This window comes from Melanotaenia boesemani, chromosome 6, assembly GCF_017639745.1.
Source record: "Melanotaenia boesemani isolate fMelBoe1 chromosome 6, fMelBoe1.pri, whole genome shotgun sequence".
Taxonomy (NCBI): domain Eukaryota; kingdom Metazoa; phylum Chordata; class Actinopteri; order Atheriniformes; family Melanotaeniidae; genus Melanotaenia; species Melanotaenia boesemani.
In genome coordinates this window covers 24,568,106-24,591,549 of record NC_055687.1, presented here as the reverse complement: position 1 = coordinate 24,591,549, position 23,444 = coordinate 24,568,106, and the positions used below count along the sequence as shown (strand labels likewise).

Here is a 23,444-nt window from a genome sequence, read left to right as displayed (position 1 = left end):
CAGTCAATCAACAAATTAATAGAGAAGCCAGAAGTTATTATTACTAATTATCTAACCAGCCTTACTGTAAGCATTCAGTGTTTTATCCCTCCCAACGCAACAGCATCATAACGTTGTTTTTCTCAATTAATAAATGTCTCAAAGTATTTTTTGTCTTAGTTGTGTAACCGAGTTCTCTTAACTCCTTTAAGTAAATCTAATGGCGTTCTATCTAGGTCACATTTACAATAGACTTTTACTGTAAAGAGTCTCCCAAAGATTTCATCAAAATCAAAATGTATTATGAAGGTTTGTGTCAGCCGTTGTAAGACCAATTTATTTGATATCCTAGATTGTTTAGCAGATACACTTATTAAGGACATTTTCCTAAACAGAAATCAAGTATAGCACACCAACAACTGTCAAGTGCTGCTCACTGATCAAAGAAATCAGAAAAACCTAAGAGACACATAAATATGTTCCATTGGTCTTTCACTTTAATAATTAATGTTTCTTCTTGTGTGTGTGTTTTCTGCACCAATGAAGCATGTGTGTATTACCATCCATGTCAAGTAAACTAAAACCAAATTTCAGCTAGAAAGTTAGGAAGCCTGATGGAGATCAGAAAAATCGAGTTTCTCCAGCTCCGTGGTTACAGTGTCTTTAAATCATCACTTTTCACAGCTGCATGAAGATGCATTAAGATCTTGTTTCACGCAGCAAGAAACATCTTTATTGATGCATTTTTACAACATTTTTCAAATGTAACTGTAATATTACATTTTAAGTTTGTTTAAATGCACATTTAGCCAATCAATGGTGTACTTGAGCAGAAGATTGACAAAAACGAAAAAGTGAACTAAACTCAACATAGTCCTGTCTTCAGCTGTATCTGAGGAAAGAAGTGTTGTCTTATCTCATCTTAAAAGAATACCAATTATCCATCTCTGCCATAGAAGAAAAAAAAGGGAGTTCCTCTGGGGTTAACTTAGCGTTTCTACAAATTGATAAAGCTTTACTTCTGTTTTATTAACCTTGTCTAATTCACAACTTTAGACTGTGCTTAAAGAATGATGGAAACATGAGGCTGCTTCAACAAACTGCAGGGAGAGTGTGAATAGCACATCTGATGTTTCCTGGTCCAGCTGAGATGAGCTCTGAAGTTGTTGTTTAATGGACATCTGCTATGTCATTCATCTCAGCATGCCTGATTGAATCATGAAATCCTTTTTTTTTCTTTCTGTCATGGGGATACTCAAAAAGGAACAACTGACAGCACAATGCAATCAACTAAAATGTCAGTGAGAAGTGGCCCGTGAGAGGTGATTGGGCCTTTAACTGCTCCAATCAGCAAATGGTGGTATGAGGCAGTCGACATCTGTCAAGAAAAACAGGCTGCACATAGGAAGAAAAAGTTTGCTCTTGTGTGACAGAAGGAGAAAGAACAAAAGTGTTCATCTGTGAGTATGTGTGTGAGAGGGTTATCTTTAACATTCGAGGCAGTGGAGAAGTTACTTGACATTTTCCGCTTCAATCACAGCCATTTGGCATGATGATGTTATATAAGTGCTGGTGTTCTTCAAAGGACAAGACAGCAGGATATTATTTGGCCTTTACTTAAAGATGATTGATAAATATATTTTGGAGAACTGGTCTCATCATCATCACCACTCCATTTGTACTGCCGTGATTGCAACCATCACGAGAAGAGATGGAGAAGAGAGACAAAAGAATAGGTGATGGGAGAGTAATTAGGGGGAACAAACAAGAATTTAAAGGTAAAAATGTGAAAGAAAATCAGAAAAGTGACTAAAAGGTATAATTGTAGCTGACAGACAAGAAGCAAAAATGAGAGAAGAAGAAGGAAGAGAAAACAGAAAGGGTAAGTAGGGGACAGGAGCAACAAAAGACAATGACAAGTTAAAGAAGTCCATTCTCATCCGTCTTTATGTAGGTTAATTGACTGAGGAATTAAAGAAAAATATATAATTCAATTCAATGCATGGACAATAAGAGAAGAGAGCTGGTAGCATATGAAATGATTCTTAACATATCTACACACACACACACACACACACACACACACACACACACACACACACACACACACACACACACACACACACACACACACACACACACACACACACACACAGACCAAGCTAGTGTATCTTCCAAGTATATTAGTATATTTCTAATTATCAGTTAATTGTTATTCCCTATCATTAGGAGGGTGGGTTTTTAATTGTAATGTAGCCAAGCAGAAAACCTACCTATACATGAGGGGAACAATTAGCCACCTCCATTAACCCCTGGTTAATTACAACCTCCATTGCTGCTTCCCACAGCACTTTTCCCACTCCTCTTTACCCCTCATCTCTATCCCCAGGCCTTCATCCCTCCAATTTTCTTTCTATTATTTTCATTTTTGCTCTCATTCTGTATATCTATTATGTCAGTCATTCTGATTCAAAGTATCTGTTGTGGACTTCACTAGATTTATTTCTTTCTAAACTTTAAAATAACCTTTTGTTTCGTTCTGTTTTTCTAGGTTACCATCATCCTCTTCTCTACCCTCAGTGTCCTCCTTTTCTCCACTTAAATTTCCCTCTTCTCTTTATTAACTTTTTTTTTTTTTTTAATCGGGGTTGAGACAGAGCGTAAAAATGCATGCAGAGTTAAAGTAATGTAGTTCAGCTTCAAAGACCACAGGCAAATTAACTTAAAATCCTTGTAAATGAAAAATAAGTTGATTTAAGCCACTTTGCCTATCTAGGTCAGCGATCAGATTTAAGCAAATATGTGTCATTGATCATGTTAACTCCAACTAACTTACAAAAGATCCTATTTCTGGGACTTTCAGCTCCTCGCTGAAGCACACATTCAGATAACAATGCGCCCCTGGCTTCCAGCAGAACATGTTAATAAGAAGCAGTGTGACAGAGAGAAACGTGGCATCACAAATGGCAGAAAGTGCCAGAGGTCTTTTTTTCTTCCTGTTGTAAGCAAAGAACAGGACATGGTATTCCCCAACAAATTACTCCCAAAGCACAATCAAGCCACCAAAAGAAACCACATAGACAAAGGACCAATACACTGAGGTGAAAAATGTACAAATTCTGCAGTGTGTAAGTGGAAGTGTGTAGGTGTGTAGATTTATTCTACTTTCTGATATCTCGATAACCTGTGTGTTGTTGTCCATTTCTCATCCCTGCTGTGGATATGTTCAAGTATATACAAGGTTTCCACACAGTGAGTCTGTTATTTTAAATGTGTTATAAGGAAAACAAAGCTGGTTAATTTCTTCTTGTCATCCTCTAACTTTAAGATTTGTGGCTGTAACAAAGAAGTGAATGTGAGGAAATTAAAAGAAGAGAAAATGATTGTGTGTAAAGACCACAGCCAAACGAGGAGGTGAGAAAATTCATGCCGGGAAAATACGTTAGATTTGCCTACTGTCTGTTCATGATGGAAAACCGTGATGTGTTAATATGTTGTTGCTTTTACATTTTATAAATTAATTTGTGTAAAAACAAAGAGGGGGGGGGGGGGGGGGGGGGGGCTCAATTTAAATGACTGAAAATGTTTCTCAGTCTTAAAAAACTCAAAAGGAGAATTAGGGAAAAGAGAAAAACACTGTCCACTGTTCCATTAGAAAACAATTATGACTGATAAGATTGGATTGCTAAAGAGGGGACAATAGTCCTTAATTGACTCATTAGAGAAGACGAGAATGAACTAATGAATGGAAGAGAACTGCTGCAGCTGAACTGCTTGGTAAGCAAAATGGAAGGGCATTTAGTTTATTAAATCTAAGCAAAGGATTATTGTTTATTCGTGGAGAGGATAGCACGAGACCACCAGGAGGAAAGTAAATGGAAAGGAAAAGGTCTGGAGAACACAAGTATTTTGGTTTTATTTATCACTGATGTAAAATTATCTTTGATGGTACTTCTGGTTGAAACAAGTCGGGGTACTTACATATGTATTGAGGGTACTTAAATCTATTTAGAGTTACAATGAGGGATTAGTTTCCCTTTGGGGGGAACAAAATAAAAATCCAAATAGTGTAGTCATTAAATGCCACCATGATAACTGGTTTTACGGTTATGATTAGATAATAATTATATTTATAGAGGAAATAATTTACATTAAAGTAAAATCCTCTGCAGCAATAAAAGAAAAACATCATGGCAGTGTGTGTTTGTATCTCAAAGTGTGTTGTGCATACCTCCAGATGCTCCAGGATATATGGTGGGTTGGTCATACCCAGCCTCAGCATGGCTCCTTCAGGGATCTTCTCCACCAGCCTCCACAGTAACGTGGGCAGGTCTGTTCCTATGTCTCTACCATAAGCACCTGTGTCCTCGCTGGTCAACCAGATCTCACACACCCCCTCTGGAAGGAGTAAAATACATAAAATATTATGGATTAAACCGTTCTTGGCTAGCTTTGGTTTTTAGGCTGACACCCCCCTCCTTTAGTTGAATCTAAATTTATGACATAACTGTACTGTTATAGCTGTGCTGTTACCAATAATTAGTTCAAGATTTTTCATACTGCATGTTTTCTAGAAAAAAATGCTCCATCTATCCCTGAGCAATGATTCCCATGTGGGCATTCCTCACTGCTGGTATGCATATGGGAATTTCACATTTACATTTCATTAATTGGTTTAAAAATAACCTCACCTATTGCAGGTAATGAACATTAAACATCAGGCTACAGCCGGAGGGACACTTGAATTAAACAACAGTATAGATAAAATTTCTTTGCTTAGTCATTCATTGATTCATTCATTGATTCATTTATTCATTCATTTATTTACTCACTGAAATTAGACATATATAGTTAAGGTCTAACAAAAGATTGTTAACAATTAAAAAGTCAGCTTCATAGTGGTAAACACAAAGCTAAACAAAAAAATCTAATAATTCCTAAAATTGCTCAAAGGTTTCTCATTTGCTTCATTTTGGACAGAGTCTGTACTGGAAGGGCTTCTTTACAATCCACATTTTAGTTTCCTCCACAGATTGAGACTGATCCCCATTAGGATGTTTTCTGTTAAACATCTCTTGACCACTTATGCAGTATGCTGTCTATCACAGAGGTCGTTCACAGGTGGCATTAGGACAGTTTAATGTGCAGCCAGTTCACACCTGCTGCTAAAATGAGTCTCTATATGCATATGAAGTGATCACTTGTTGGCAAATATCACTTCCCTGCTTTATGTTTAAATGGAAATGTTGCCTTTATCAAACACAACCAGCTGTGATGGACAGTAAGCTGAATGTCAGATCAATGATAATGTGTAAAAACCCAAACTATTATGCCATTTTTAACTTGAAATGTGCGAGAGCGACATTAATAACTGTAATCTGTTAACTTTTTCAAGATTCTTTGAGTGATAGATGACATTAGACATTATCCAGGGACATTAGAAGTAAAAAGAATGATAAAATGATAGATCTGTGATGCTGCAGAGATAAGTGTAAAGACATGTGCTAAGGGGTTAGAGAGTGCTGCCTTGTGATGCACTCTCACAGCCTTCTCCAATCATTTACTTACTTTAGCACAAGAAAGGTTTTAAAAAAGTTTTAAGGAGCACAAGAATGCACGGTTCAGTGGTAAAATATTGGATAAGAAGTAAAAGACAGTAGCTCCCATCAGACATACCAAAAGAACACATTTTAGTTAAACTTTATCAGTGTGGGACTAATAAGTTTAAAACAGATGTTTTAACTACAACAAAGCTCTCCTTCCAGCTGCCAGCTTCTCCCGATCACTATGATTTCTTTGCCTTTTTAAGCCTCTTATTGTCTTTGCCTAAATGCTTCAACAATTTAGTAGAACCTCACTAATGACAATCAGTGGAAAGTATGAAAATAAACCATCATATAAACATTCATTGCAGGAATGGGAAGGCCACATGAAGGAAGAGAGCATGATCTACCAGCTTCAGTCACTGCTAGAGCTGAATGATCTGTCATCTGGCTGTAGGTCTAGAAATGGTTGAATGTCTGCTTAAACATATTTTATATTATGTAGGCACCAAAGTAGACTTGCACTTAAAGAGGCAGAAGCCAAAGTACGGGTATATAAATGGTGTGTGCAAAGGTGTACATGGGCCAGATAAAAACAAGGACAGTAAAATTGTCAGAAGTTAAATGAAAGCATTTCCAGAGCTCATCATTGCAGGCATTAAGATGTACTAATGATTTTTGGAGCCATTCGTATCTAAAAGAACAATCAAGGTGTATAGTTAAGGTCTAACAAAAGATCATCAATCACACATATTAAGACCAAGCCAACACATACAATCAAACAATGATGCTTTCAGAATGTGATCTTCATTTGCTCCAGTATGAAGTTCACTAAAAGTACATTTCATACTGGGACAACACTTAGTAATAGCAGAGGAAATCAATTTTTATAATTTCCATAATTCTGTTTATTTTAATGTAGATGTCAGCACTGTTTTAATGTCTCTTGTTGCAGAGTTGCTCTGCTCTGCTGTGGCTGTCAAATGACAAACCATCTAAACACTCGAGGACCTGATTAAAGTGTTGATTTGCTGCAGCATTTTTAAGAATATTTTGTCACTTTTTAACCTTTTAACCCTACAAGAAAGTGTTACAGGAAATTTACTGGCAACTTGTCAACTTTTGGTGGACGAGTTATGCCAATCTCATTGTTAAGTCAAGGTCTTGACTGCATTATCTGCATCCCAGGAGTGAGTTCATTCTGACATGCAGCATACAAGCAATGCCATTTGTAACCAAACAAGTCTGTTCTAGGACAATTTTGGCAAAATGTTTGCTGAATACAAGGCCAGACCTGTGCTAAATTTGCATAAGAATAATTTGGTTCCTTCAAAAACAAAATTCTTGAGATTCCATAACACAATGTTGCTGAGATAGTAAGCTTGTGTATTGTCTGCTGTAACACACCTCTTGAGACTCCTGTGTTAATTATATTTTGAGAAGGGTGATGCTTTGGAAAAGTCTCATGTTTACTCAAGGCCATAGCTATGCATATATCACCAGATAACCCCAACAACCTGCCCAGTAATTTGCCCTTTGGCTTGCGTCTCGGTTCTTTTTCATTAGGTGTGCCAGTAGTGTTATTGTTGGCCAGAAATGCAAGAAAGGAGGCCATCAGGAAATGTCTGCCTGCTTTCCTTTCTGTGTCTGGTCATATACACACTGCACAGCTGCTTCCTCTGCACTGGTGCAGACATTAAATTTATCTTTAAAATTACTAGAAAAAGCTGCAGTCTGTAATAACAGTCATTTGTAAAACTAATGATCTGACAGTCATTACTTAAGCTATTAATAATGCACTATAACTGGATTTTTTTTTAATTAATATTATTTGTAATGATTAATAAATGATGAGCAGTTTATCATAGCTGCACAATACAGTGTTTTCAGTCTTTGAACATTTTAATTTAAAATAGTTATTTAATACAAAGTTGGAAATCTGCTTCAGTGACCTTCATATACAACACACTAATACTGCTGCAGGAGATATAAGAATTTTAACATTTAATCAGTGCACAAAAAATATAAATCTAAAGTTAAATCCCTTCAAATAAACTTTAGAGAGACAAGTTTCCATTCTGTACTAGTCTACATTTAACACCCTTCACCTTTGCTCTTTTTTAACCACATCCCTTCATGATGATGTCACAGCTGTTATAAACAAAGGTGGAGAATGTGACATTTTTTCCTAAAAGCTATCAACATTACATTTTCTAAAACACAAGAATGCAGAAATAACAAGCAATGAAGAAAAGAAAAAATACAATAGTAGTGAGTGAGACCAGAATTATTAGGGGCTTGACCTCTCTGAGGTGGTATGACAGAAAGGGACAGAGAGGAAAAAGTTGTGTTATGACAAAGTTCCATTTGACGTTGTCCAAGAATAACACCATCAGTATTCCTGAACACAATAAACATATCAAACTTTTATCACTCCAGTTCTCTGCCAAATATTGTTGCTGTGTGTGTGGACATATTCAGTCTAACAGTCAAGTCAAGTTGTTAAGAGGACATTCCTCCTCATTACCTAACTTTTGAGTTAAGTTTGCACTATTTCTCTTTATTTGATTTTGCGTTTGTGTGTACAGTAAACTAAACTCATTTAACATTCCTTAAAAGGCCACATATTAAAGTATTGAAACTACAAAATCCCCAGGATTTACAGCACAGCTACAAAAGGGTCAGGGTCATTAGGATAAATTTTTAATATAGTCAGAAATAATCAAAAGTGTCTGACTTCATTGACAAATTATTATAAAAATAAATAAATAAAATAATATTGGGAACTTCAAGAAATGTTCTCATACAGTCCTCTCACTCAGTATCAGTGGCCCCCGAGTAATTCTCCTGCACAGGATTCAGTTATCTGCATGTCAGGTTTGTATAGCTGCTCGTCAACTGACAACCCAACTCCACGACATGGCTCCAACTGCAGTAACTGCTTCAGCTGTGCAGAGACGGTCTCAGGTAGTAGATTAGTGTAGCTGTGTTTCAAGAAAGAAACCACTCTTATTTCCAGAGAACTTTTCGCAAGTTTTGAAGAACAAGAGTCTCTAATATTCAGAAATAAAATACTGCAACTTCTCGTCTGCATCTTCAAAAAAAATCTCATGCTACAGTGAGTTTTCATACAGTTTTGCTTCATGCTACAGTGAGTGCTCAATTCACATAAAGGAAATAATCCATGTTAACTTAGGTCAACTTAAACATTAAGCATTCAGACATTCATATGCATGTTTCAAAATAGTGATTTCAATAATTGCAATAATAAAAAAAAAGTAAATCTGAAATTAATGCATGCATGTATTTAAGCATTCCACTGTAGAGTATGTATAAAACTGCCTTTTATAAGGATTGTGTGCGTGAATATAAACACAATTTATCCTTTTATCCCCATCATATACGCTTGAGTTTAGGATTCCTCTTTATCCTAATCTCTGGCATGATGTACATGTTGATTGGCTGCCACAGGCTATAATGTTTAACAGATTAAACTGTAGATTCACATAAAGATGATCCCATTAAACTGTATGAAGCCCTATTCCCTATGACACAATTAAACAAACACCAAAGCATGTTACAGTATATATATATAGATCAAGAAAGCATGACAGAGGGCAAGAGTAAAAATGGTTTAAATGTAGTTAAACATATATATTAAAATAGCACATACACTATATTGCCAAACGTATTCACTCACCCACCCAAATAATTGAAATCAGGTGTATAAAAATAAAGCACCGAGGCATGCAGCCTGCTTCTACAAACGTGAAGGAATGGGTCGCTGTCGAGAGCTCAGTGAATTCCAGCGTGGTACTGTGATAGGATGCCACCCGTGCAAAAAGCCCAGTCGTGAAATTTCCTCACACCTAAAAATTCTGCAGTCGACTGTCTGTGGTATCATAACAAAGTGGAAGCAATTGGGAAAGCCAGCAACTCAGCCACAACGTGGTAGGCCCCGTAAAATGACTGAGTGGGGTCGACAGATGCAAGAGGTGCATAGGTTGGAAACTTTCTGCAGAGTTGATTACTACAGACCTCCAAACTTCATGCAGCCTTCAGATCAGCCTTCAGAACAGTGTGAAGAGAGCTTCATGGATTGGGTTTCCACGGTTCCACGGTTTCCTAAACCTCGTGGAAAGCCTTCGTAGAAGAGTTGAAGCTGTTATGGCTGCAAAGAATGGGCCAACATCGTACTGAACTTCTTTGATTAGGAATGGGATGTCTATTAAGTTCATATGAGAGTCAATAATTATTCATATGAGAGTCAATCATTATTGGGTTTAATATACTCTGAAGTGAAAGCCTAATTAATAATGTTATCATACATACATGTGATACAATATGCCTTAAACTATAGCTTAATTTAGACAAATGCTGAGCTCAGTGCGGAGTTAAGGATAAAAAAGTATGACCCTACAATAATAATAATAATAATAATAATACAATTTATTATTAAAGCACTTACATTGAAGGACAATCTCAAAGCCGTACAAGAAAATCAAATAAAAAATATAAACAAGTAAAATCACATCAGCACAGGCTAAAAAAACTGTTTAAGAATTAAAATGTCTCTTGAAATCGAAGGCTTTCAGTCACTTTTTAATACTTCTCAGAGTCTCTGGAACCTGAATAGAACTAATTTGCCCATTTGTAAAAAAAAAAAACAAACGAACAAACAAAAAAACAATTGAAATGTACTAAAGAGTAGTTGGTTTAAACTTGTTTAAAAAAAGTCAAGAATTGTTTTACTTAACTGTGAATTTGGGCTGTTTTTATCAATTTTTCACTCAAGAATTTTATAGCAGGTCTCAAATCATAAATTTGAGGGTTTCAGGGCTGCAGACATAACCTGAGAACTAGTGTTTCTGGAGTGGATTGATTTTTTGGGGGGGAAGAGCTTTGGAGGAGGATGCCAGTCTGTTAGAAATCTCATGCTGTGTCTAAGCACGTCTGCTGAATTCATCAGTGTGTAATTACGCTGGACAATTTAATATTGCTGATAACTTAGTCCACAGCTGGAAGATGACTAAATTGAATATCTTTAGTGTAAGTTTGTGATTCTACATCTAAGCAGGTTGCTTTGGTTAAAACAAACTCCACTCTGTTTGCTATTAGGACGGTTTCATTTGAGCTTATCTGACACCTGTTAATAAGGGGTCTTTAGTAGATACGCCCCCACCACCTTAGAGCATAGAGCACTGTTTATCTTCCTTTGATTTTAAAATATAATCTTATGTTATTAAAAAATATATGTTTAGCTTGGTGGCAAGTACACATTTGTCTCTTATGTGACAAACCTAGAACATGAATTAACAGCACATCTGCTTTTTCACTCCTAAATTATACGTGCATCTTTAAATTACAGGTATTATAGTCTTTGTTAGCTTCAGATGTTAAATAGCAATTTGCATGATAATGATTTTATGACAAGATACTGCTCTTCTTCCATAAATACGTTTCAGCAATCAGATCAGAATTTCAATTAACTTTTTGATTTAGACAGTTATGTCAACTCACTAAAAAAAGTCCACAAATTAAATGTAATTGCTACTCAGACACACAAAGCTCTTTAACTCTTTAACGTTCTGTTTTATTGTTTGGTAGAGCAAAATTTTCAGGCATTATAATGAACATTAATAAATATATGGAAGCACACTAGCCCAAATCAAAAGGCTTAGAAGTCAAAATGGTCCTATTCCTTGAGGCCACTGATGCTAGGTCAGAATGAAGACAACTAACACGATGAATTACAACATAGTTGTAATTCCAAAATATAAAATACCTGCACAGCAGATTTTACACACCACAAACATTTTGTATAGCTCCTGTTTAAAAGTAACTTCACAAAGTGCCACCCACTGTATGGTATGGTTTTCACACATCTATTTGTTAAGCATTTTACGTCTAATCGGGATGTGCAGAACTCTGCAAATCTGCAATGGTGAAATAAATTAAAAACCATGATGATAAACATTCATATGACAAAAATCTTACACAAATAAGTACTGTGAATATGTCTGTGAATCAACATAAGTTATTGGAGTCATTCTCAAATCTTTGCTAATTAGTTTGCATAGACACTATTACACAGAATTTAATCATGCTCAAAACACACATCCAGCTTCTATAAAAAGAAAAAAGGAAATGAGAGTCAATATTGGCAGTGCATGGATCAATATGTTTAGTCTATGCGTGCACAGAAATTCTCATGAAGGAAATCAGCCAGTCAAGATAAAGAAAACAATATACAAATGCAAGTAAAAGTTTCTGGATTCAGCAAATCAATACAAATTCTCTCTTGTTTACCCATAGACTTGGCCTAATCTTTATCTAAGTCCCTCATTATAGAAAACACAATCTGTTGACAGTTGTACTTTGAATGTTTTCACTGAACACACAGTCATTACTCCTCATACTGCTGGAATAAAGTATATAAATCTCTGAGCTACTCAAAGCATTTCTATAAGTTCCTGAAAACCAGGTGTTTTAGTTAAAACAATCAGGCAGGTAGAAGAGGTGACAGCCCGTTTTAAGAAAAGCCAGGTGTGAACCATACCATCAGTGAAAACCAAATACAAATGGAGGAAATTTCAGATTATTCCCAATATTCCTTGGAGTGGATGTCTTGCAAAGATAACATCAAAATGATCTAATCCAATAAAAGAAAAGATAGCCAAAGGTAAAATTCTCTGCAACTTGTTAAAAACATTGTCCATGTTTGAGCTATGAATTATGTTAACGGAAGAGGTGTATGACAAAAACTAGTGCTCTCAGGCTCTGTGGTACGCTAGAAATGTGTTGGTGACCACCATTCCAGTTAAAATGGCCTGTAACTGGCACTGCAATGCTACCACAGAAATACACAAAAAAAACTGAGAAGACATTGAGCATGCACAGATGCAAAGCACCAGCAATAAAGAAGAAGGGAGGTCTGTGCTAGAACTGTAATGGCCTCGGCTCCTTTCTTGACTCTCAGAACCTCTGTTTTCTGGCAAACCAGCCGAGTTCACACCAGTTTAACCAGAACCAAAGTGGATGGACTTTACAGCGCAGAAGTGAACTGCAGCAGAATCACCTAAACTCGTCCCTGTGGGGATGGGGCCTTAACTGTAAAGATCAGTGGAAGGTGAATCATCATTTGGGCAACATTTGCTACTTCAAGGCTTGGATGCCAGGCAAATATTATGGGAATTATGAAATGAAGCATTAGATTTTACGAGTCAGCTAAGCATTCATGATCTTGAGATTAGGATAAACAGTGTGATGAAATATCCTTTGGCCTTAAGCACAAAGGTCCATTTACAACAGAATGGTTAAAAAATACAAAAAGAACAAAAAGGGAAGATTCATGATTTGAACCAGCAAGGATTCCCTGTGCTAACATAGATTCTTTAAAACCAACGTCCCAAAAATGTGAATAAACAAGTTAAAGAGTTTCGTGGTGAAGAAAATTCCAGAATCTTTATGCAAGTCTGTAAAGATCTACAGGAAATGTTGGATAAAGGTTAGTCCTAATAAATGAGGTGCTTTAACTTAGAAAGTTCAAGATCACCTATTTTTATGGGAGGTATTTGTCATATTAGACAGAGGATCTGTTGAATGAATGAACAATGAACACTTGATAAACCCTGATAAGGCAAGGCAAGTTTATCTGTATAGCACATTTCTTTTAGAAGACAATTCAAAGTGCTTTACATAAAACATGAAAAAATAAAAATAAAAGGCAGCAAAAAGAAATGTTTTTATTCCTGATTTAAAACTGCTGAGTTTCAGCAGACCTGCAGTTTTCTGGGAGTTTGTTCCACATGTGAGGAGCATAAAAGCTGGACGCTGCCTCTCCATGTTTAGCTCTGAGTCTGGGAACAGAAAGTAGATTTGACCCTGATGACGTGAGGGATCTAGTTGGTTCATAATGAACCAGAAGATCCTAAACGTGTTTTGATCCTAAACCATTCAGTGCTTTGTAAACAGCAGGATTTTGAAGTCGGTTCTTTGACAGACAGGAAGCCAGTGTAAAGATCTGAGGACTGGAGTTATATGATCTACTTTCTTAATAAGCACTCGAGCAGCAGCGTTCTGGACTAACTGCAGCTGTCTCATGGACTTTTTAGGGAGTCCCCTGAGGAGAGTGTTACAATAGTTCAGTCTACTAAAGATAAATGCATGGACAGGTTTTTCTACATTCTGCTGAGTCATCACTGCTTTAATCCTCGATATGCTCTTTAAGTGATAATAGACGGACTTCACAACTGTCTTAATATAACTGTTAAAATTCAGGTCTGAATCCATGACTATTTCCAGGTTTTTGACTTCATTGTTAATTTTTACTGGTAAATCAAAAGGGTCCACTAACAAGTAATGCATGCATTATTTATTTTGCTTTAATAAAAATCATTGCATTTGCTTTTCTTACGAGACAGCATGGTTTAATTCTTGTAAATGCTTGAACATTAGCTGCTGCTTGGAGCCATTAATTCATCTGTTTAACATGAAAACGTATCAAACAAGTTATTGTTGTCTTAAAGGAACATGTTTATACCAGAGTAATTTAAACCAAAGCCTTTACAAGAAATGACTCATTTTTATCACATGAAAAATACACATACACACACAGATACACACCTCAATTATAACCAAGCAACACTTTTGTACAGTGCCAGTGACTGGAAGGCCTGTCTGACCTTCAATCACATTAGTCTTTCCCCTATCCTCCCCCATCAACCACTCCCCTCTGGCTGTCTTTTTTCACAGTAGAACCTCTCCAGTCAGCACTAGGCAGTAAATATTTCTTGGTATGGTGTCAGGAACCATGGTTTAAGAAGTCAGATTCAAATAGAAAAAAGGCGTTGCTTATGTAAATATGCTTATTCTTCAAATTTTAGAATAACGGCTGAAATTTATTAACATGAACCTGACAAATTTTACATCACAAAATCTTTGTTTTTAAAATGTTCACATAAAGTAAATTGTAAAATCCACAGTGTGTACTATACAAAAATAACTAATTGTTTTAGTCCCTTCATTTTGGCTTCGAAACTGAATGAGTAATCATGAGTGATGCCTCTTTGCTCTTCATTTAATTTGATACATATTTTCCACCAAACCAAGCTTGTTTTCCTGCATTAATTTAAACATCATTAACTTAAATTCTTAAACCTTTACACACGAACAAGCTGCTCCATACTCTACAAGTACAACTCATGCACAAACATCACACACAAGAGTTTAATTGCAATTATTAACTAGCTTAATTTAGAGCAATGACTGTTGATGTGCTGCGTGGGTGTCTTGGCAGGTAGCATCATCATCACAGATTAACCCAGCACACACATTTTTGCATCCAGACATCCGCTCTCAGTCAAGTTTACTACACACATGTCTACGTACCAGTACACTCATGTGTTTGTGTCACACATGGGTGTGTATATTTTGTGAGAGTTCACACGTGTGGATGTAGATGCAGGGCTTAATCAAAAGCCCACGCAATCCTTTAAAATAACATCAGTTTTAACCTACTTTCACACAGTTCTGAACTACAGGCATGAACCTCTGTGTGCACATAAGACAGTGTGTCTAGATACATCAAGGCTGGTGTGTGTGCATTTTAAGAAAAAGCTTGTCATAGCAGGTATGGATCAAACATATTGTATGGATTTATCAAAAGTAATTTGCAAGGGGGTTCAAAGTGCAGTGCAATTGTGTGTTGTTGGCAGTGTGTATGAATGGGAAAGGAGTAATGAGCAAGAATCTACATCTTCTCATTTCTTTGTGTGTAAGCATGTATATATTAGAGAGGAATTCTCTTTTGGGCCTTTCATAGCAGATGGACAACTGCAAGTTAAAGGAAGGGTGAACTGTTGGGACCAAAACAAACAAACAAGAAAACAAACACTTAATTAACTGCCTCAAGTGCTGCACACTAATTGTATTTTAACGTGATCACTACTCTATAGGTGAATGTGAATATGAACTGGAGACATGAATCCCCATCTTTTTTATGGCACTGAACCAGAATTGTCTTTAATCTAGGATGAAAATGTAACAATTGTGAAATGGTAACTGTCAAGCACAACCATTCAATGACCCATACATATACATACACTAAGTGCATAGTTCATCTGGACATTGGGCATACATATACACCTATATATATATACACACATATATATATCTATCTATCTCTATATATATATATCTATCTATCTCTATATATATATATCTATCTATCTCTATATATATATATCTATCTATCTATCTATCTATCTATCTATCTATCTATATATATATATATATATATATATATATATATATATATATATATGTACATATATACACACACACACACACATATACATATATATATATATATGTGTGTGTGTGTGTGTGTGTGTGTATTAAAAAGAGGAAAATTTTTTCTTTACAATATATTTTGATAGGCAAGGGTAAATGTAGCACATTAAAGCCTGTAAGTCTTACCGTTTGTGATTCTATGTACCTTGACAATAATAATAAATGTTTATGGAATGAAATGGTATAAAAAAAACTTTATCTCATAATTAAAATGTAATGTTGCAGTATGGTTTTTTGTATAGTAGTATATAGTGTATAAATGAAAACAATAAAAACTAATTAGAAAAAGATAAAGCCTTGTTCCAAAGAGTAATGACTGCTGGTAGGAATTATCTCCTTTCTGTCTTGTACTGGACTTGATGCAGCCTCTAACTGAACATGTTTGTTGTTGTTTTCTCACTGTGTTGTGTAGAACATGTGAAGAATCTTCCACTATTTTCAGAAGCTAGTGCAGCTTCTTTTGTGGACCATCAGCTCCAGCGGCTGCAGAGTTATCCCCAGCACAGAACCAGCTTTCTTGATCGGTTTGTTCAGCTTCTTTAAGTCTCTGGCTCTGATGCTGCTGCCCCAGCAGATGGCTGCAAAGCTGATAGCACTTTCTACAACAAACTTATAAAAGATATGCAGCATCTTGGAGGAGACAATGAACAATTTCAGCATCCTTAAGTAGAGTCTGCTCTGTCACTTCTGGTAGATCACCTCTGTGTTTCATTTCCAGTCCAGTCTGTTGTCCAGCTGAACCTCAAAGTACTGGCATTCCTCCACCACCTTTTTCACCAGGATGTAGAAAGTGTTTTGTTTACTCCTGTTCCTCCAGAAGTCAGCAATCATCTCTTTTCTTTTGTTTGAGTTCTAGATGTGGTGATTTTTTCCACACCATTTCACAAACTAACTGACCAGTTCTCTGTACTCAGCTTCTTGTTCATCACTGAAACACCCAACAACTGCAGAGTCATTGCAGTATTTCTGCAGATAACAGGACTCAGAGTTGTATTAGAAGTCTGAATTATTCTCATACTTTATTGAGAGTCATGTAATAATAATTAGAAGTTTAAAATACATAAACATTTACATGCTAAAAGATTTTTTTCTACCATTGGTATTCTCTGGCATGCCTTTACCTTGAGTAGTAGAAAAAACCTAATAATTAAATTTATAGTACGAGTCAAAGGTTTGGACACATCTGTCCTTTAGTTTTAAATGAGTAGATTTTGTCTGGTTCTGTATATAAATCATCTCAAGAAAAATAGTCATGTAAGGAAAAAAAAGGGGCAAAAAAAGTATAAAAGACATGCATGTGAATTTTAAGCATTTTTTTTAAATTTCCCTGTGCCACATGTGCTGCAGCACCAGGTATGATTCACAGGCATTTTCATGGTTTGCTATGTCATGTAGGACCAGTATATGGCTAGTTTGAGTGCTGTACCCACACTGGCTTGATATGTGACCTAGCATCAGTCTATCAAGATAATGAATTTGTACTCTACGTCATTAAAAGCACATGACTTGAAACTGAGAGGGGTGCAGCAGGCTGACTGGACGAGTGGATTAGACTACATGGAGCGTTTGACATAGAGTGATGGGAGAGGGATTCAAAGAAAGCTACAACAACAGATCTAATTTCTGTATACTTCAGAGACCACAGGAACGGCAATGAGCTTAAGGCATGACACAATGACACACACACACACACACACACACACACACACACACACACACACACACACACACACACACACGTGTCTCAACATTGAGATTATATATGCAAATGAGTTCCTATTAAAAAGTCATTGATGGTAATGGGTCATATCAACTGTCAAGAAGTCAAGGCAGTGGACACACAAACACACACACACACACATACACGTATGTAAAATATTTCCAGTAGTCCCACACAGACATACAAGGTCCAGATACATACACAGAGCCACGCACATACTGCACTACAGTTGTGTTATTAATCAGACATAATAAGGTTTAACTCTTTTCAATTCAAGGCTGTTGACCTAATTTCTCTGAGATGTTTGTGTGAGTGTGTTGTGTGTGCATGGTTGTGCCTGTGCAGGCACTAATTTGATAAATAATAAAATGTCTGGTCAGTATTTATGCTAATATATTCATGAGCCACCAGCAGGCATCATGTTTGTGTTTATTTCATTTAGCCAGTGTTTGTAGAGTGTGTGTGTGTGTGTGTGTGTGTGTGTGTGTGTGTGTGTGTGTGTGTGTGTGCACGCGTGTTCATATGGATTTACTTGCTGCAGCAATGCCCAGATGAACTCTGCACTTAGTGTATGTGTTAATTATGTTAGTGTTAGTTAATGTAATAACATGCATACATTAAGTACTGTATTATGCAAAGTTCTTACCTTATTATGTAAATATTAGTGTTCTTATGTAAACATATGTAACATTTTCCGTGTTAAGGCTTTAGAATAATAGATGTAGTTTGTTTACTAAATAAGAAAGATGAGAAACAGATAGGCCATATGCAGGCCTACTAATTCTCATTCCCCACGAGGGACCAAGGCATGTGTTCAACTCTGATTTAATCATTTATATAAGATCACTGGTCACTACATTCTAAATTGGTGTTTTCTTTCTTTTTTTTTATTCTCAACAAAGACTAACAAAATGAAAACATTAATAATGCATTATGCAATGGCTTTGCCAAACTGCAGAGGTACCGACATGTAGCTTTAAAAAATCTAATATTTTTTAGTCAAAAGTTGAAAATGCAAAGTAAGAAATTTAATCTAATCAACTGATGTGTCATTATAAGGACCAAGCCTTTGAAATGGTCAATACATATAAGAAGACCCTGAAAACATCTTGCAGCTGAAGGAATTTTGAATTAAAGACTTGCCAAAAACCTTAGTAAGCAACATCAGATAACCCTTTTCTGTACAGGCAGCTTCAGAGCTGGTTAGAGCACCGGAGCTGCTTTAGTAGCTTTTTCTAAACAGCGTCTCTGATTTTCAGCCAAAACACCACCCTGGTGAGGAAGAATGTCATCACCATACAAGCAATAAATAAGAAAGAAAATTGTGGCTTCATTTAGTATGCTGTATCCCAGGAGGAAATATAAAAAAGAGAATTAACACAGATGTGAGGTTAAAACAGCAATATAAACATAAACTTATTTTCATTGCCATTAAATGTTAATGTTGCTCAATGTGCTGTAAGCTTTTACGATCATTCGTTGTAATTGTGTTTGAAAAAAATTGTTTCTTTACTATTATCGTCTTCTTTAGAGGTAGACATTATAAAGTTTGTCTGGACCTTAAAAATTCCAGTCAGCCTTTATAAATTCCCTCTTACATTGCACAGGGTGTTTTCAAAATCAGAAACTACTTTTTGAAATGAGACAAGCTGTGCCCTTGCACATGAATTTAGACTGGAATCAATTTTAAGCAACTTACAAACATGTTTGATCAAATGTTTTTGATAACAAAATGGGTATATTTGATGGTTCTCCAATTGATAGGCTGAACCAGGTCCTTCCTGGAACTCGTAACAGTGCCTGGTTAAACTTTGTCAACATGGGGTAAAAGACATGGGTGTAGGTGTGCCTGAGGCTACATATACATTCATCACGGAATCCTATCTATCATGCATTTTGTCAAATAAATGACAGAAGAGGAACATTTATGTTTTGGTGATGTTTAGTTTTGCCACCTTCATCTCTAAATACTGATGATTTTCTCATATCAGAAACCCTCCAAAGCTTCTCACAAGTCAAAACTGTCAGTCTAACATAGGACACACAGAGCAGCTACCTTATTATTAGCTTAACAGAATGCCATAAACACATATATCCGTGTTTCCCAATCTTGGTTCTCAGGGACCACTGCACTGCTTGTTTTAGCTTTTTCCAACTCCGTCACACCTGATACTAATTACAATATTCTTATGATAAAAACAGATTAATAATAAATAAATTCTGCCCTCATGGAGTCCGTTTCTGACAGTTTGAGCAGAAACGTGCACATTATTGGCCTGCCGGAGGTCATTTTGTAGAGCTCTAGCAGTGCTCCTACTGTTCCCCTATGCACAAAAGAGCAGATAGGGGTCCTGCTGCTGGGTTGTTGTCATCCTACGGCATCCTCCACATCTCCTGGTATACTGGTCCGTCTCTTGGCATCTCATTCATGCTCTTGAAACTGTGCTGGGAGGAACAACAAACGCTGCACTACCTGAGCACCATCTGTGGGTTGCAGATATCGCCTCATATTACCGGTAGTGATGAGGGCACTGGCAAAACGCAAATGTGTCAAAAAATCAGCCAGAAAGGACGAAGACAGGGAAATAGTTTGTGGTTGTCTTGCTAATTGCCTCTCATTTCCACCTGTTGTGTGCTCCATTTGTACAACAGCAGGTAAAATTGATTCACAATTGGACAGATGGATATCCCAGAAGTGGGACTGGCTTTGAGTTACATGATAATGATTTTGTGTTATCTTTTTTTTTTTTTTTTTGAACAGTGTACATCTCTGGAGCCGCCATGGCCCTGCAGCATCCTGAGCTTGAGAAACTGCTACAACTTTTTCCTCTGGGACACGTCGTGATGTTGCAGCTGAGTTTCGGTATACACATTGCGTCACACGCTAGAAAGCAGAGATTGACACAGTTCTTTTAAACATGCACCGTGGCTAATTCAAAGAAAACACACGCAAGAAGACATTGTTGGAGGAAGAGAGGAAAAGAAAGAGTTGGGAAAAGACTGTATTTTACTGACTGGAGAGGTGGATGCTGAAATCTAAAAAAAAAGTTCCACAGTGTCTGCTCGAAATAAAGCACATCAAAGTCAAAAAAATCAAAAGTGTGCCTTTAACTCATATGTAGTTGGAGAACTGAGCAGCAATGATGGGCCCTACATGTTTCTTGTAGAAGCTCAGATGTTTCTCTCGCCTGTTTTTACTCTCCTTCCTTCTGTAAGTCTAATCTAAAGTCCAAGCTCTTTTAGAAATGTAATGAAAGTAGAAGCTCAGAGTGGAAGATTTTATAATTTTAAGCTTATAGTACTAGTTAGAAAAATAACATTCAGTTCTACGGAATTATAAGTCAGCTAAAACCTTTCTTTTTTCCCGTTGACTCACCATCTGCAGTATTTGATGTACATCTGGCATACTGTGTATACTGGATTCAATAACTGATCTGTAAGACAAATTGTCAATGTCTTGATCAAGGTACATTTTAGATAGCTTCCACTGTAGAAAACCAAAACTTGAAGATCAAACAAATTCACACCCCCATCTTTACAAAATTTCAGCTACAAGATAAATACGTGTACACAAACATACAGTGGTGGTTAAAGGAAATCAGGCACAGTGTGTTCTGCAAAGTGACAGATGTGGCGACAGGCTGTCCAGTCAGGCAGAAGCACTCAACAACTTCCTCAGCAGCAGACCTGAAGTGACAGAAAATGTGGCTGAAGAGACATATGAGGGGACAATCAGCCACATCAACACCCAGAACACAGATAGTTCAGTATCAGAATGTAATGACTTTAAGCTTTTTACCTCAGCAAATGGAAATTACACCTGATTCATAGTCAGTATCATTAATCAGGCTCTGCAGAATACTTACAAGCCAGTCTCACTCATGGGTAAAAGGATGCATTCCTCCTAGACCTGATGAAATCAGTTAAAATTCAAAATGTCCAGGTGTTTATCTGTCATTACCATCACACCTGGATTAATGCCTTTGCTGCTCTTTGGCGATACCAGTAGGTATCAAAAGTCGACCAAACAACGTGCTACCTATTGGTACCTATTGTAGTTAGTACCTCTAAATCTGCATCAAAGTGGATTTCAGAATGCTGACTCCTCATTTCATGTGCTTGTACTTAATATCTAATATCATTAATCCCTTAAACTGTGTCCCTTCCTCAATTTGTTAAAAAAAATCCTTTCACATTCACAATAAACTCATACAGAAAAGCAGCAGCCAGCTTGTCCTGTGTCTGTCTGCCTGGTTTGACATTTACCCCACTTTGCCTCATTGGTGGCTGTGCAGCTTTACTGCTCTCTTTGAACCTTCAGGAAAGTACAAGTCACAGTTTAGCTGCCCCTCCTCGTTCAGGTGAATTTTTATCAGTTTATTTTAACTGACATTTTCATTAAAATAACATAACAGCATCACCTTAACGCATTGATCCAATGACAATACTATGTAAAAAAAAAACAGAAGGTTAAAATGTGTTTCTGTTCAGGAATGCTGTCACTGTACTAGAACTACCAAAGTTAAATGCGGCACTGCAGAAGGAAAAGGGAAAGAAAGAAAGAGCGAGCTGCATGCTGTGGACATGTCTGAACATGTATGGACATGTAACTGACTGGAAACTAATAATAGAAACCTCCATCATATTACATAAATCTCTTTTCTTCTTGTTTGCTGATGAAAACTACTTGGACCATTTTTAACCACAGTTATAGGTTTCTACTCCTCATGACCATCAAAACATTTCAAACAGTTAACATTAAGAAGGTGTGCTTATTTTAACACCTCTAAAGTTTTCTTTCATATCCTCTCTACACTTTACTGAACTTCTTTCCAGCTTCTAAATATTTGACATTACCATCTGGAGACATTTACCTTGTCTAATGTCAGTGTGAAGTGAAGAATTATATGGCAGAGCAGGTACTCCATAGTAAACTAAATTAAATACATATCAAGACAGCATGAAAAACTATCTTAATGTTGCAAATCATGATAGTTATTATTTGGCTGTAATATCTCAAACTGGTTAGTCTGAGCAGAAATGTGTTAAAAGTGGAAATTAAACGATTGATCTTTGTATTGCTTATCACAACAAGTCCCTGGACAATTAATTTATTAACCTTTCTTGTTCATGTTTATTTGCATTTTATAAATGTCCCATTATGTCTTCTCTAGTTACATTACCAGGAATTATCAGAGTCTTTTCCAAATCTTCAGATGTAAGCCCAGCATTAGTTGTGTTGTATCTAGAGTCTGATGGTCTGTCCTGTTTCCTGGTAATCTAGATTTGTCAGTCAGTTGTGTTAAGGTGTACATTTGTTAGTTTTTTTAATTATGTCCTTGCTTCTACAGTGTTTTTTCTTTTATTAGGTAAACTTTAGTCTTACATCCACCTGTGTCCCTTATGAATCCTGCATTTGGGTCCTATTTCCTCATCTCATCACATATGGATGATGACATGTGTGGAAATCAAAAAATTTCCTGGACTGGATTTACTGTTCTCAGACCAGCTATTTTAATCAATACTAAAACATTAGGAGCACAGGGAAAATGCAACTCTAATATTAATGAGAAGACCATGTCTATGTGTCCTTGTTTTAGAAAATCCACTCATACAGAAATGTACAACACAGTACACAAAATGAAAACAGTTACTTAAGCAACATGGAACAAAGTGTAATAAAGTTTGCACAATAATGCTACTATAAAATGTTTACGTTCCTTTTGAAAGTTTAAACGATTATAATCCACTATTTTCACCATAAAAAATTAACCTCTCATCTTTGAAGCAACACAAATAATAAACCTCCACCTGCTTGCTTTGGCTGATGATGGTAGCTCACCACCCAC

The 23,444-nt window shown here is 36.5% G+C and overlaps 1 protein-coding gene across 1 annotated transcript in view; it reads right to left on the bottom strand.

Moving 5' to 3' along the window:
• Positions 1–23,444, bottom strand: part of cdkal1 (CDK5 regulatory subunit associated protein 1-like 1) — a 261,140-nt gene that overhangs the window by 109,368 nt on the left and 128,328 nt on the right. Inside the window, exon 9 of the mRNA XM_041988416.1 lies at positions 4,211–4,377. Within this exon, the coding sequence (XP_041844350.1) occupies positions 4,211–4,377 (167 nt within the window). The remainder of the gene's footprint in view (positions 1–4,210; positions 4,378–23,444) is intronic.